Below are 16,337 nucleotides of genomic sequence, written 5' to 3'. Positions count from 1 at the left end.
CAAAGCTGAGGCAAACTTGAAACAGGAACAAGAATAACAACTGAAGTAAAGTCAAGGTCTACTCGAGAGTCATGGCCCAACTGGAACTGGAATATTGGCTTGGGAACAGGAGCTGGAGACGGAGAAACCTCTCTCCAAGAAAGCAACGTTGACACCTCAAGGAAATCTACTGAACAAAACACTTTTAACAGATTCTGGACTGTTCAGAATTTAGGGAGTACAAACTCCCAAAACTTTCCCAAGGGAACGCTAACCATTATCCCATCTATTTGCCAGTCTTTGGCTCCATCGGATTTCTTGTTTTGCACTTCTTCCTCTAGTAACAAAATCTCTATGATTAAAAACCCCGTTCCCTGGCGTCTCTTCAAAATCTGGCTCTATCTGCTAGGGAGGCAGCAAAGTTGTCAAAGCTGAGGCAAACTTGAAACAGGAACAAAAATAACAACTGAAGTAAAGTCAAGGTCTACTCGAGAGTCACGGCCCAACTGGAACTGGAATACTTGGCTTGGGAACAGGAGCTGGAGATGAAGAAACCTCTCTCCAAGAAAGCAATGTTGACACCGCAAGGAAATCTACTGAACAAAACACTTTTAACAGATTCTGGACTGTTCAGAATTTAGGGAGTACAAACTCCCAAAACTTTCCCAAGGGAACGCTAACCATTATCCCATCTATTTGCCAGTCTTTGGCTCCGTCGGATTTCTTGTTTTGCACTTCTTTCTCTAGTAACAAAATCTCTACGATTAAAAACCCCATTCCCAGGTGTCTCAGCAACATCTGGCTCTATCTGCAAGGGAGGACTAGAAGAAACTTCTCCAATTAGCGAGTCTCCAGAGTCAGTATCTTCGGGCACCTGCAGCTATAAAGACCCCTCCGTGGAGGGTGAAATGTCAGTAAATTCCTCAGCATTATCTGTGTCAAAGTACAAGTCCTGAAACACTGCAGGCCTTTGTGCCCTGGCTGGCTGGGATCTGACAATTCTCCTCCTCCTCCTCCTCCTCCTCCTCCTCCTCACTCCCGAAGCAGCTCGATCTGAATCAAGCACCAGCTTTCCCTCACCTTCCTCGGCTAACCTTAGGACAGGCTCAAGTCTTCCATTTCCCTCATTCAGTGGCTTTGGACAAAAACAACAACCCAAATTGCTTACGATACGGATGAAAATGCTGACGATTACTATTTTCGAACCAGCTGTCAATATTATCTGTCCGCTGCTCGGGAAATATTCAGGGAGAGGGATGTGGGTCTGAAACACACCATTTAAACAACCCTGTTGAACCCACCGAGAGTTGTTTTCTGCTTTACGCAGCGGCGGCGGCGGGATCCGACCGTAAGTGGGATATCAAGTTTATTACAGCTATTTTCAAGCTGTAATTGGTTTTGTAGAACACGGGGAAGGAGAGGAGGACGGAAAGGGGACGGCGGGCAGAGGGGGGCCTTGGAGGGTTTCTAGCTTTGCTCTTGCTTTGCTCGCTTTCCCATTTCCAAGGGAGCCAGGCAGTGATTTGTTTCCCCTCGATGTGAACGAAGCTCTCGAAAAGCGAGGAAAGCCATAACTGTGGGTTTGCGTTGTGCGTTTTGTGTGCCAGAAATCACGACTGCTTCTTTCGCTGTCGAGAGGCCGAGCTCGGTTTGAGCTGGACCGCATTAAAGCGCCTTATAGAGAGTTAGACCTTTGGTTCATCTGAAACGGACTCTGAATTATCGGCAGTCCAAAACTACAATCAGTCGTAGCTGGCGGACTGTGAAATGGAGATAACAACAAACATCATTGAGTGTCACTTGTTGGTTGTTATCTCCGTTCACTAGTGTTGGGTAATTCAGAGCCGGTGTAAGGATCTAAGGACTGGACAGGTCTCATTGGATAACACTAGACATTCTATTTATATATTTATTCACAGTATTTATATTCCGTTCTTCTTTCTCATCCCGAAGGGGACTCAGGGCGGATCACAATGCACATCTACATGGCAAACATTCAATGCCATTAGACATACAACATTTAGACAGACACAGTATATTTTTGAAACACTTTAGAAACAAAGCACCAGTACCCCCAGTTTTGTAATGATTTTTTAACCATTTTTTTAATGAATTGCACATCCCTAATGGTTACCTGGCTTGGGAAATGGCTGGAGGGATTCTGCAAACTGGATCACAGAAAAGTGTTTACATTTCACTAAGTATATTTCCGAAACACTTTAAAAACAAAATGCCAGTGCTCCCCAGTTTGGTAAAAATATTTGAATAATTTTTAATGGATTGCACAACCCTAATAGTTATCTGGCTTGGGAAATGGCTGGAGGAATTCTGCAAACCAGATCACAGAGAAGTGTCTACATTTCACTGAGTATATTTCCGAAACACTTTAAAAACAAAATGCCAGTGCTCCTCAGTTTGGTAACAATATTTGAATAATTTTTAATAGATTGCACAGCCCTAATAGTTATCTGGTTTGGGAAATGGCTGGAGGGATTCTGCAAACCAGGTCACAGAAAAGTGTCTACATTTCACAAAGTATATTTTTGAACTACTTTAAAATAAAACGCCAGAGCACCACAGTTTGATATCAGCTTTTGAATCATTTTTTTTAATGGATCGCACATCCGTAGTAGTTATCTGGCTTGGGAAATGGCTGGAGGGATTCTGCAAACCGGATCACAGAGAAGTGTTTACATTTCACTGAGTATATTTCCGAAACACTTTAAAAACAAAACGCCAGTGCCCCCCAGTTTGGTAACAACATTTGAACAACATCCATAATTTTTAATGGATTGCACAGCCCTAATAGTTATCTGGCTTGGGACATGGCTGGAGGGATCACTTGACTATGGCTCTCCTTCCTTGGATCTGGCCTGAGATCCCGACACCTTCGCCATCACCTTTCTGCCTTTATCTTGCTCTTTAAATGCGTCCCGCGTTGTCCCTCCGAGCTGAAATTTCTCTCCTGGATCTTTATATATATGTTTTTATGACGAGCGAGAAAGAGAGAGAGCTGAGAAAAGGAGGGAGCGATTGAGAGAGAGAGAAAGGAAGGAGAGAGAGGGAGCGGAGCTGTCAGTAAAACTGTCTCCTCAAATTTATTTGCCTAAGCCGAGGTTTTATTACAACGAAAATACACACTCCGCACATACACAAGATCAAAAAAGAAAGAAGAAAAGACCTGGGGAGAGAATGATCCCGGCTGTAAATCTATCGCACTTTGGAGAGATGTTTTCAAGGGCATGTTCCATTTCGGAGGATTTCTTTATTATGTTGATTCTTAAAAAAAACGAGCAAATGGGTTTTTTGTAGATGCTCCATCAATGGAGATCTGTTTTGTTTGTTGCAAGATTAACCCCGGGTAGATCCGAACTGATTCAAAAACTTCTCCAAGGTCTCCATAATCCCCTTCATGTCTCCACTCCACTTTGTTGAGAGGCAACAAAGCCATCAATGAAGATCGACTTGATAGGAAAGCTATGATGTTCTCGGCAAGATTAACTACAGTAGAGTTCCGGTTATCCGACTTCCGTTTATCCGACGTTCCGTATTATCCGAGGCCTTCCTCGCTTGCTCACTGGGCCCGGGTCCTGGTTCTAGCACCACTGCCGGGACCCAGCCTGGTAAGTGAGTGAGGGAGTGAGGGAGGGAAGGTGAGTGAGAGAGAGAGGGAGCGTGACAAACGCAGCAGCGGCGGCAGAAGCAGGAGCCTGGAAGAGTCCCTTATTATTATTATTATTATTATTATTATTATTATTATTATTAAGAGGCAGCCAGGCTCCTGCTTCTGCCACCACTGCACCTTTGCCACCCTTCCTCGCTCACCTGCCCTCCCTTGCCCTCTTGCTCACTCACCGAGCCAGGTCCTGCTTCTGCCACTGCTGCTGGGACCCAGACTGGTGAGTGAGTGAGAGGGTGAGGGCGAGGGCAAGTGACAAGGGTGACAGTGGCGGCAGAGGAAGGAGCCTGGAAGAGGCGTCCAGGCTCCTGCTTCTGTTTCCGCTGCACCTTTGTCACTAACCCTCGCTCTCGCACTCACTCACTGGGCCAGGTCCTACTTCTGCCACTGCTGCCGGGACCCAGCCTGGTGAGTGAGTGAGAGAAGGTGAGGGCGAGTGACAAGGATGGCAGCGGCGGCAGAGGCAGAAGACTGGAAGAGGCGTCCAGGCTCCTGCTTCTGTTTCCGCTGCACCTTTGTCTCTCTCTCTCTCTCTCTCTCTCTCTCTCTCTCTCTCTCTCTCACTGGGCCAGGTCCTGCTTCTGCCACTGCTGCCGGGACCCAGCCTGGTGAGTGAGTGAGAGAGCGAGGCTGAGGGTGACTGTGAGCGATAAAGGAGGCAGCGGTGGCAGAAGCAGGAGCCTGGAAGAGGTGGTCAGGCTCCTGCTTCTGCTGCCGCTGCACCTTTGTCGCTCACCCTCGCTCTCTCACTCACTTACTGGGCCGGGTCTTGGTTCTGCCGCCACTGCCAGGACCCAGCCCAGTGAGTGAGTGAGAGTGAGTAAGGGAGGGAAGGTGAGTGAGTGACAAAGGCGTCAGCGACGGCCTAGGCAGGACCCTGGAAGAGGCGGCCGGGCTCCTGCTTCTGCTGTCACTGCACCTTTGCCACTCTCCCTCACTCACCTGCCTTCCACTCACTGGGCCAGGTCCTGCTTCTGCCGCTGCTGCCGGGACCCAGCCCAGTGAGTGAGCAAGAGAGCGAGGCCGAGGGCGACTGTGAGCAACAAAGGAGGCAGCAGTGGCAGAAGCAGGAGCCTGGAAGAGGCGGTCAGGCTCCTGCTTCTGCTGCCGCTGCACCTTTGTCACTCACCCTTGCTCTCTCACTCACTCACTGGTCCAGGTCCTGGTTCTGCCGCCACTGCCAGGACCCAGCCCAGTGAGTGAGTGAGAGAGCGAGGGAAGGTAGGTGAGTGAGTGAGTGAGAAAGTGAGGGTGGGAGACAAAGGCAGCAGCGGTTGGAGCCTGGAAGAGGCGGCCAGGCTCCTGCTTCTGCTGCTGCCTTTGCCGCCCTCCCTCAATTGCTCACTCACTCACCGGGCCTGGGTCTTAGTGGCAAAGGCAGCGGTGGCAGAACCAGAACCTGGCTGGTGAGTGAGCGGGCGAGTGAGGGAGGCCGCTGGAATGAGCGGGGTAGGGAACCAGGGCCTGGAAGAGGCAGAAAAGGGAGGCCAGAGAGTGAGCAATCCCTCCCAATTATCCAACACTTTCACTTATCGGACATTCTACCTGTCCGTTTATGTTGGATAACAGAGACTCTACTATATATATTATCCAGATTCAATACTAGAAGCGTCTCCAAACACTCATCATTCTTCATTCAGTCTATCTATCTATCCATCCATCCATCCATCCATCCATCCATCTGTTTATCATCTGCCTATCTGTTTCTGTAATCTATCTATCTAATCTATCTATCCATCCATCCATCCATCCATCCATTCATCCATCTATCTATTTATCATCTGTCTGTCTATCTGTTTCTGTGATCTATCTATCCATCTATCTATCTATCTATCTATCTATCTATCTATCTATCTATCTATCTATCTATCTATCTATCTATTCATCCATCTATTTGTCTATCTGTTTCTGTAATCTATCTATCTATCTATCTATCTATCTATCTATCTATCTATCTATCCATCCATCTGTTTATCGTCTATCTGTCTATCTGTTTCTGTGATCTATCTATCCATCTATCTATCTATCTATCTATCTATCTATCTATCTATCTATCTATCTATCTATCTATCTATTCATCCATCTATTTGTCTATCTGTTTCTGTAATCTATCTATCTAATCTATCTATCTATCTATCTAGCTATCTATCCATCCATCCATCTGTTTATCGTCTGTCTGTCTATCTGTTTCTGTGTTCTATCTATCTATCTATCTATCTATCTATCTATCTATCTATCTATCTATCAATCTATCTATCTATCTATCTATTCATCCATCTATTTGTCTATCTGTTTCTGTAATCTATCTATCTATCTATCTATCTATCTATCTATCTATCTATCTATCTATCTATCCATCCATCTGTTTATCGTCTATCTGTCTATCTGTTTCTGTGATCTATCTATCCATCTATCTATCTATCTATCTATCTATCTATCTATCTATCTATCTATCTATCTATCTATTCATCCATCTATTTGTCTATCTGTTTCTGTAATCTATCTATCTAATCTATCTATCTATCTATCTAGCTATCTATCCATCCATCCATCTGTTTATCGTCTGTCTGTCTATCTGTTTCTGTGTTCTATCTATCTATCTATCTATCTATCTATCTATCTATCTATCTATCTATCTATCAATCTATCTATCTATCTATTCATCCATCTATTTGTCTATCTGTTTCTGTAATCTATCTATCTATCTATCTATCTATCTATCTATCTATCTATCTATCTATCTATCTATCCATCCATCTGTTTATCGTCTATCTGTCTATCTGTTTCTGTGATCTATCTATCCATCTATCTATCTATCTATCTATCTATCTATCTATCTATCTATCTATCTATTCATCCATCTATTTGTCTATCTGTTTCTGTAATCTATCTATCTATCTATCTATCTATCTATCTATCTATCTATCTATCCATCCATCTGTTTATCGTCTATCTGTCTATCTGTTTCTGTGATCTATCCATCTATCTATCTATCTATCTATCTATCTATCTATCTATCTATCTATCTATCTATCTATTCATCCATCTATTTGTCTATCTGTTTCTGTAATCTATCTATCTAATCTATCTATCTATCTATCTAGCTATCTATCCATCCATCCATCTGTTTATCGTCTGTCTGTCTATCTGTTTCTGTGTTCTATCTATCTATCTATCTATCTATCTATCTATCTATCTATCTATCTATCTATCTATCAATCTATCTATCTATCTATTCATCCATCTATTTGTCTATCTGTTTCTGTAATCTATCTATCTATCTATCTATCTATCTATCTATCTATCTATCCATCCATCTGTTTATCGTCTATCTGTCTATCTGTTTCTGTGATCTATCTATCCATCTATCTATCTATCTATCTATCTATCTATCTATCTATCTATCTATCTATTCATCCATCTATTTGTCTATCTGTTTCTGTAATCTATCTATCTAATCTATCTATCTATCTATCTAGCTATCTATCCATCCATCCATCTGTTTATCGTCTGTCTGTCTATCTGTTTCTGTGTTCTATCTATCTATCTATCTATCTATCTATCTATCTATCTATCTATCTATCTATCTATCTGTCTATCTATCTGTCTATTTATATCTCTATCTATCTATCTATCTATCTATCTATCTATCTATCTATCATCTATTTCTATTACCTGTCTAATTTTGAACCCTGGTCCATGACATCCTCGGGTTCGGAGATTCGGCTGGTGTCTTTAGTCGCCGTTGGTGTCCTCCTTGGCACCATCGGAGAAGGCAGTCTGGAAAACCAGGGTGGGATAAACCTCCTTGAGAGATCTGAAGCCTTTGTGGTGCATCTAAGACGTTAAAAGCCCCGTTCTGATCTTCAGAGCTCGGCGGTGGCCCGGTCCGATTCCCTTGTCTTCCTTTAGGCCTTGGGCAATCTTTCCGCTCCGCATTCATCTCCTCGCTGCGGGTCTTTGAATGGAGGCTGCGGATCAAAGCGGATTGCTCCCGTTCCTCGATATCTATATTCCTTCTCCAAAAAATTGCGAGAGAGAGAAATCCCTCCGTTCCTCCCCGGGGATAATACGCACTCTTTTTTCGCCTCCGCTTATTTTTGTACTAATTTATTTTTAAACATGCCCTAACTGCAAGGAAGGAGACATTCGGGAAAAGGGAAGAGAGAATCCAATGAAGTGGCCTTTTTGGACGTAATTTTGAATTATCATTATTATTATTATTACTATTATTATTATTATGACACAGCAAACAAGATAGATATGCTGGATTTCATATCACAAAATCACAAGTCGAACACTTCCCAAGTGTCTAGGACTGTGTCATGTATTATTATTATTATTATTATTATTATGACACAGCAAACAAGATAGATATGCTGGATTTCATATCACAAAATCACAAGTCGAACACTTCCCAAGTGTCTAGGACTGTGTCATGTATTATTATTATTATTATTATTATTATTATTATTATTATTATGACACAGCAAACAAGATAGATATGCTGGATTTCATATCACAAAATCACAAGTCGAACACTTCCCAAGTGTCTAGGACTGTGTCATGTATTATTATTATTATTATTATTATTATTATTATTATTATTATTATTATGACACAGCAAACAAGATAGATATGCTGGATTTCATATCACAAAATCACAAGTCGAACACTTCCCAAGTGTCTAGGACTGTGTGATGTATTATTATTATTATTACTATTATTATTATTATTATTATTATTATTATGACACAGCAAACAAGATAGATATGCTGGATTTCATATCACAAAATCACAAGTCGAACACTTCCCAAGTGTCTAGGACTGTGTGATGTATTATTATTATTATTACTATTATTATTATTATTATTATTATTATTATTATTATTATTATTATTATGACACAGCAAACAAGACAGACATGATGGATTTCATATCACAAAACCACAAGTCGAACACTTCCCAAGTGTCTAGGGCTGTGTGATGTATTTTCGGATGATGCGTGCAGATCCCAGTAAGGTGGCCTTTTGCAGTTGGCAGATCGTAATTTTGTCAGTCTCTTGTTTCCAAATGCCGGCTGAGATCTTTTGGCACGGCACCCAGTGTTCCCATCACCACCGGGACCACCTGCACTGGTTTCTGCCAGAGTCTTTGAAGTTCAATCTTGAGGTCCTGATAGCGGCTGAGTTTTTCCTGTTGTTTTTCGTCAATGCGACTGTCACCTGGGATGGCGACATCCATGATCCCAACCTTTTTCTTTTCCACAACTGTGATGTCTGGTGTGTTGTGTTCCAGAACTTTGTCAGTCTGGATTCGGAAGTCCCACAGTATCTTTGTGTGCTCATTGTCCAATACTTTTGCAGGTTTGTGATCCCACCAGTTCTTTGCTGCTGGGAGGTGGTACTTGAGGCATAAGTTCCAATGAATCATTTGGGCCGCGTAGTTGTGCCTCTCTTTGTAGTCTGTCTGTGCGATTTTCTTACAGCAGCTGAGGATAGGATCCATGGTTTCGTCGGTTTCCTTGCACAGTCTGCATTTTGGGTCATCAGCTGATTTTTCGATCTTGGCCTGAATTGCCTTTGTCCTGATGTCTTGCTCCTGGGCTGCAAGGATCAGGCCTTCTGTCTCCTTCTTCAGGGTCCCATTTGTGAGCCAGAGCCCGGTCTTCTCCTGATCAGCTTTTCCTTCAATTTTGTCAAGGAACTTTCCATGCAATGTTTTGTTGTGCCAGCTGTCAGCTCTAGTTTGTAGTGCGGTTTTCTTGTACTGGTTTTTTGTCTGCTCTGCTTTGGGGAGTTTCTGATTTTTGACTTCAATCAAAGCAGGTTCTTCACTTTGCTTTACATATTCTGCCAGGGCATGTTCTTCTTCTTTGACTGCTTGTTTGACTTGCAAGAGTCCTCTGCCCCCTGCTCTTCTAGGCAGATATAGCCGATCAACATCACTGCGAGTGAGTAACGTATATTAAGAAAGATGTGGGGATCTGAACTCAGCCTGGGAGAGGGGCATGCCTCCCTCCCCATTACATCTGGTGTGTGCCAATGGGTGTTAATAATAATAATAATAATAATAATAATAATAATAATAATAGGGGAAGATCCAAATGTTTTAAAAATTGGTGGGCTAAATTGGTGAGCTATCAAGTTCTCATTGTGGATTATAATGTCAGAACTTCCCCTTCACCCATTTGGAACCATCATTGACTTTCTAAAAAGAAGTATTCCTTACTCAGACTCTATACCTAATTTCCTTTGGATTTATAATTGCTTTAATAAAGACTAGCTGTGCCTGGCCACGCGTTGCTGTGGCAAAGTGGTGGTGGTATTGGTTAAAAATTGTTGTGTAATTTTTATTTGACTTTATTTGCATTTTTTTATTAATTTTATTGTAAGTTATATTTTTATTTATTATATTTTATTATTTTCTTGTATTATTTTTAGTTATTTTCTGTTATTATAGTATTTTATTGTTTTAATTTTTAGTGTGTTTAATTATTTTTTATTGGGTTGCTAGGAGACCAAGTTGGAGGAGCTTAGCCTTCTAACTGGCAGCAATTTGATAAAAGCAATTATTCCTCTCTCTCTAATTAGGACTTTATTTTTCTGTTCTTTTTGTTGTATCAACCTAGAGGCGTGGATGAGGGGTTGTGTTGTCAAATTTCGAGGTTGGGGGGCCTGTAGTTTTGTTGTTTTGTGGGTCGCCGTGATGCCATCACTCTTTTATATAGTGTGTTATATTGGCTCTTGTCTGATTTTCGATTGCTCACGCTGCCTTGGGGTTACAGTCAATGCATATCTATCTAACAGACAATTCCCTTTGCTTTCTGGCTCCTCCAACACAACTCTGGAAGCATATCATGCAATTCAAATATATCCTTTCTAGGAATTTGCCAAGTCTTCCAATGCAACTCTATGGTAACATCTGGTAGCCACATACCATAGAACAACCTAGACAATGTCTAGAGGTGGCACATTTTGTCAGATGTTGGATTGTATGAAAGCTACAAGTTCTGATGCTACCTGTTCTGTGTCTCCCTTCTCAGGTAACCGATGGTGGGACCATCAAGCAGAAGATCTTCACCTTCGACGCCATGTTCTCCACCAACCAATCGCACATGGAAAATTACCGGAAACGGGAAGACCTGGTCTACCAGTCCACCGTACGGTGAGTCCCACCATGGCTTTGGACCAAGGGGATAACACGTTGTTGTCGTTGTGGGCCTTCAAGTCATCTCTGACATCGTGGGTTGACCAAGGTTGACCAATAGGTTTCCAAGGCTGAACAAGGAATCGAACCTTGCTCTCCAGAGTTGTAGGATGCCTCGACTTGTTGCTTGGGCCTGATTGCAGGTTTATGATAGGCTTTATAAGGTTTCTCTAGCTCTTCTGCTTATTTGCATGCATCCAAGCGCTAATTGAATTGCTGCCGGCCGGACGCCTTGCATCACATTGACTCTTGACCCTCGCGTTAGATACCTGCCAACTGGGGCCAACATTTCATGGGTTTGATGAAGTCGGCTCCAGTCTATAAAAGCAAGACATCCATTAGTCGTTCAAGGCTCTTCCATGTTTAACAATGACATTGAATCAGTCTTGCGTTCTTACCAGAAGCGTTACCCTTGCTCTCCATAGGCTCCATTTCCCTTTAGCAGCTGGAGCAAGGAGACTATATTGATTTGTTATATTGTCCTGGGAGGAGAAATAAAGCCTATGGAGAACAAGGGTGAGAAGACTATATTGATGATTATCTGTATTGTATTGGAATGTCATAACAGGATCCCTGATTCGATGGAATCAGTCTTGCATTCTTACCAGTAGCATTGCCCTTGCTCTCCATAGGCTTTATTTCCCCTTAGCAACTGGAGCAAGGAGACTATATTGATTTGTTATATTCTCCTTGGATGTCATAGTAGGATTCCTAATTGGCTAGCATCAGTCTTGCATTCTTCTCAGTAGCGTTACCCTTGCTCTCCATAGGCTCCATTTCCCTTTAGCAGCTGGAGCAAGGAGACTATATTGATTTGTTATATTGTCCTGGGAGGAGAAATAAAGCCTATGGAGAGCAAGGGTATGGAGAGCAAGGGTAAGAAGACTTTATTGATTATCTGTATTGTATTGGAATGTCATAACAGGATCCCTGATTCGATGGATTCAGTCTTGCATTCTTCCCAGTAGCATTGCCCTTGCTCTCCATAGGCTTTATTTCTCCTTAGCGACTGGAGCAAGGAGACTATTGATTGGCAAAATTGTACTAGGATGTCATAATAGGGTCCCTGATTGGCTGGAATCAGTCTTGCATTCTTCCCAGTAGCATTACCCTTGCTCTCCATAGGCTTTATTTCCCTTTAGCAACTGGAGCAAGGAGACTACATTGATTTGTTATATTCTCCTGGGATGTCATAGTAGGATTCCTAATTGGCTAGCATCAGTCTTGCATTCTTCCCAGTAGCATTACCCTTGCTCTACATAGGCTTTATCTCTCCTTAGAGACCGGAGCAAGGAGACTATATTGATTTGTTATATTGCCCTGGGATGTCATATTAGGATCCCTGATTGTGTAGAATCAGTCTTGTGTCCTTACCAGTGGCATTACCCTTGTTCTCCATAGGCTTTCTTTCTCCTTAGTGACAGGAGGAAGGAGGATATTGATTGGTGATATTGTCCTGGGTTGTCATAATAGGATCCCTGATTGGCTAGAATCATTCTTGCGTTCTTACCAGAAGCATTACCCTTGCTCTCCATAGGCTTTATTTCTCCTTAGCGACTGGAACAAGGAGGGTATTGATTGTTTTCTTACCAATAGTATTACCCTTGCTCTCCATTGCTTTTATTTCTTCTTAGCAACTGGAATAAGGAGGGTATTGATTGGCGATATTGTCCTGGGATGTCATAATAAGATCTCTGATTGGCTAGAATCAGTCTTGCGTCCTTAACAGTAGCACTACCCTTGCTCTCCATAGGCTTTCTTTCTCCTTAGTGACAGGAGGAGGAAGGAGGGTATTGATTGGTGATATTGTCCTGGGATATCATAATAGGATCCCTGATTGGCTAGAATCAGTCTTGCGTCCTTATCAGAAGCATTACCCTTGCTCTCCATAGGCTTTATTTCTCCTTAGCAACTGGAGCAAGGAGACTATATTGATTGTTTTCTTACCAATAGTATTGCCCTTGCTCTTGATAGGCTTTATTTCTCCTTAGCGGCTGGAGCAAGCAGACTATATTGATTGTTTTCTTACCAGAAGCATTACCCTTGCTCTCCATAGGCTTTATTTCTTCTTAGCGACTGGAACAAGGAGGGTATTGATTGGCGATATTGTCCTGGGATGTCATAATAACGTCTCTGATTGGCTAGAATCTGTCTTGCATCCTTCCCAGTAGCATTACCCTTGCTCTCCATAGGCTTTATTTCTCCTTAGTGACAGGAGCAAGGAGGGTATTGATTGGTGATATTGTCCCAGGATGTCATATTAGGATCCCTGATTGGCTAGAATCAGTTTTGCCTCCTTACCAGTGGCATTACCCTTCCTCTCTATAGGCTTTATTTCTCCTTAGTGACAGGAGCAAGGAGGGTATTGATTGGTGATATTGTCCTGGGATGTCATAATAAGATCTCTGATTAGCTAGAATCAGTCTTGCGTCCTTACCAGTGGCATTACCCTTGCTCTCCATAGGCTTTATTTCTCCTTAGCGACTGGAGCAAGGAGACTATATTGATTGTTTTCTCCCCAATAGTGTAACCCTTGCTCTCCATAGGCTTTATTTCTCCTTAGCGACTGGAGTAAAGACACTATTTATTGGCAATATTGTCCTGAGATGTCATAATAGGATCCCAGATTGGCTGGAATCAATATTGCATTCTTACCAGTAGCATTACCCTTGCTCTCCATAGGCTTTATTTCTCCTTAGCGACTGGAATAAGGAGACTATATTGATTTGTTATATTCTCCTGGGATGCCATAATAGGATCCCAGATTGGCTAGAATCAGTCTTGCATTCTTCCCAGTAGCATTACCCTTGCTCTCCATAGGCTTTATTTCTCCTTTTCGACTGGAATAAGGAGACTATATTGATTTGTTATATTCTCCTGGGATGCCATAATAGGATCCCAGATTGGCTAGAATCAGTCTTGCATTCTTCCCAGTAGCATTACCCTTGCTCTCCATAGGCTTTATTTCTCCTTTTCGACTGGAATAAGGAGACTATATTGATTTGTTATATTCTCCTGGGATGCCATAATAGGATCCCAGATTGGCTAGAATCAGTCTTGCATTCTTCCCAGTAGCATTACCCTTGCTCTCCATAGGCTTTATTTCTCCTTTTCGACTGGAATAAGGAGACTATATTGATTTGTTATATTCTCCTGGGATGCCATAATAGGATCCCAGATTGGCTACAGTCAGTCTTGTGTTCTTCCCAGTAGCATTACCCTTGCTCTCTATAGGCTTTATTTCTCTTTAGTGACCGGAGCAAGAAGACTATATTGATTCAGGTTTTCAAACCACAGCCATATCATTTTGGGCACGCTTCAGTCCAGGGAAAGGAGGAGAACAGGAACATTTCCATTATCCAGAGGGAAAGGAAAGCTTTTGAAATCAAAATTAAGAGCATCAGAAAAAGAGACGGAGAGAGCGAAGTAAAAGAGCTAGAAAAAAAAAATACCAGGCGGGGTGGAACCCGTGTGCCTCACGAATGCGAAATGTGCCACAGAGGCAGGGCCGAAAGCATCTCCCTCCGCTTCTCGATTGGATGGGAAGGCTTCGGGGATAAAGAAATCCACATTTACATATAAATGAAGATATTTACAAATTAATGCATTCCGAGACACGGGAAGTCCCGGCTCTGCAGCTGTCAACACAGCGGCCCACCTTGCCGTTCGGGGCAGGGAGGAGAACGGGTCTAAGCGGGGAAGGAGAATTTTGTTGTGATTGGGGTGGCAAGGTTCTGGGTTCGAGACCCACAACAGCCTTGCCATGGAAGCACCGTTGGACTCCCTTGGGAAATTGTCTGCAGGCCTGGGCAAACTTCAGCCCTTCAGGTGCTTTGGACTACAACTCCCACAATTCCTAACAGCCTACCGGAGGGCTGAAATTTGCCCTAGTGGAAGAGAGTAACAGTTGCCAGGTAGAGATTACATGGGTGGGAGGCAAGTTGGGGGTTCGAATCCCCACTCAGGCAATGGAATGTATTGGGTTAGATGGAAAGATAGAAAGATGATAGAGAGATAGATAGATAGATAGGGATTGAGGGATGGACGGATAGATGGATATAGATAGATAGATAGATAGATAGATAGATAGATAGATGATCGACGGACAGAAGGGTGGATAGATAGACAGGCAGACAGAAACAGACAGATAGATGATTGATGGATGGATGGATGGATGGATGGATGGATAGACTGACAGATAGTTAGACAGACAGACAGATAGACAGATGATAGATGGGTGGGTGGGTGGATGGATGGATAGATAGATAGATAGATAGATAGAAAGACAGACAAACAGACAGACAGATAGATGATAGATGGGTGGATGGGTGGATAGAAAGACTGATAGATAGTTAGATAGATAGATAGATAGATAGATAGATAGATAGATAGATAGATAGATAGATAGATGGATGGATGGGTGGATAGAAAGACTGATAGATAGATAGATAGATAGATAGATAGATAGATAGATAGATAGATAGATAGATAGATAGATAGATGGGTGGATGGGTGGATAGAAAGACTGATAGATAGTTAGATAGATAGATAGATAGATAGATAGATAGATAGATAGATAGATAGATAGATGGATGGATGGTTGGATAGATAGAAAGACAGACAGACAGACAGACAGACAGACAGACAGACAGATAGATGATAGATGGATGGGTGGATGGATGGATGGATGGACGGACGGACGGACGGACGGACGGACGGATAGATGGATGGATGGTTGGATAGATAGAAAGACACACAGACAGACAGACAGATAGATAGATAGATGATAGATGGATGGTTGGATGGATGGATGGATAGAAAGACAGACAGACAGACAGATAGATAGATAGATAGATAGATAGATAATAGATGGATGGTTGGATAGATAGACAGATAGTTAGTTAGACAGATAGCTAGATAGACAGACAGATGATAGATGGGTGGATGGATGGATAGATAGATAGATAGATAGATAGATAGATAGATAGATGATGGATGGATGGTTGGATAGATAGAAAGACTGATAGATAGATAGATAGATAGATAGATAGATAGATAGATGATGGATGGATGGTTGGATAGATAGAAAGACTGATAGATAGATAGATAGATAGATAGATAGATAGATGATAGATAGATAGATAGATAATAGATGGATGGTTGGATAGATAGATAGTTAGACAGACAGACAGACAGACAGATAGATAGATGATAGATGGATGGTCGGATAGATAGACAGATAGTTAGACAGACAGACAGACAGATAGATAGATGATAGATGGATGGTTGGATAGATAGAAAGACAGACAGATAGATAGATAGATAGATAGATAGATAGATAGATAGATAGATAATAGATGGATGGTTGGATAGATAGACAGATAGTTAGACAGATAGATAGATAGATAGATAGATAGATAGATAGATAGACAGACAGATGATAGATGGAAAGACAGACAGATAGATAGAT

The 16,337-nt window shown here is 42.2% G+C and overlaps 1 protein-coding gene across 2 annotated transcripts in view; it reads left to right on the top strand.

The window, feature by feature from the left end:
• The window catches only part of igsf21 (immunoglobin superfamily member 21), a 296,609-nt gene that overhangs the window by 166,054 nt on the left and 114,218 nt on the right, over positions 1–16,337 (top strand). For both annotated transcript variants that reach the window (XM_062965556.1, XM_062965555.1), the window contains exon 3: positions 10,704–10,825. In XM_062965556.1, coding sequence (XP_062821626.1) covers positions 10,704–10,825 — 122 coding nt within the window. The remainder of the gene's footprint in view (positions 1–10,703; positions 10,826–16,337) is intronic.

This window comes from Anolis carolinensis, unplaced genomic scaffold (assembly GCF_035594765.1).
Source record: "Anolis carolinensis isolate JA03-04 unplaced genomic scaffold, rAnoCar3.1.pri scaffold_15, whole genome shotgun sequence".
Lineage (NCBI taxonomy): Eukaryota > Metazoa > Chordata > Lepidosauria > Squamata > Dactyloidae > Anolis > Anolis carolinensis.
The sequence above is the reverse complement of the archived record's forward strand: the minus strand, read 5'-3'. Positions and strand labels throughout refer to the sequence as shown.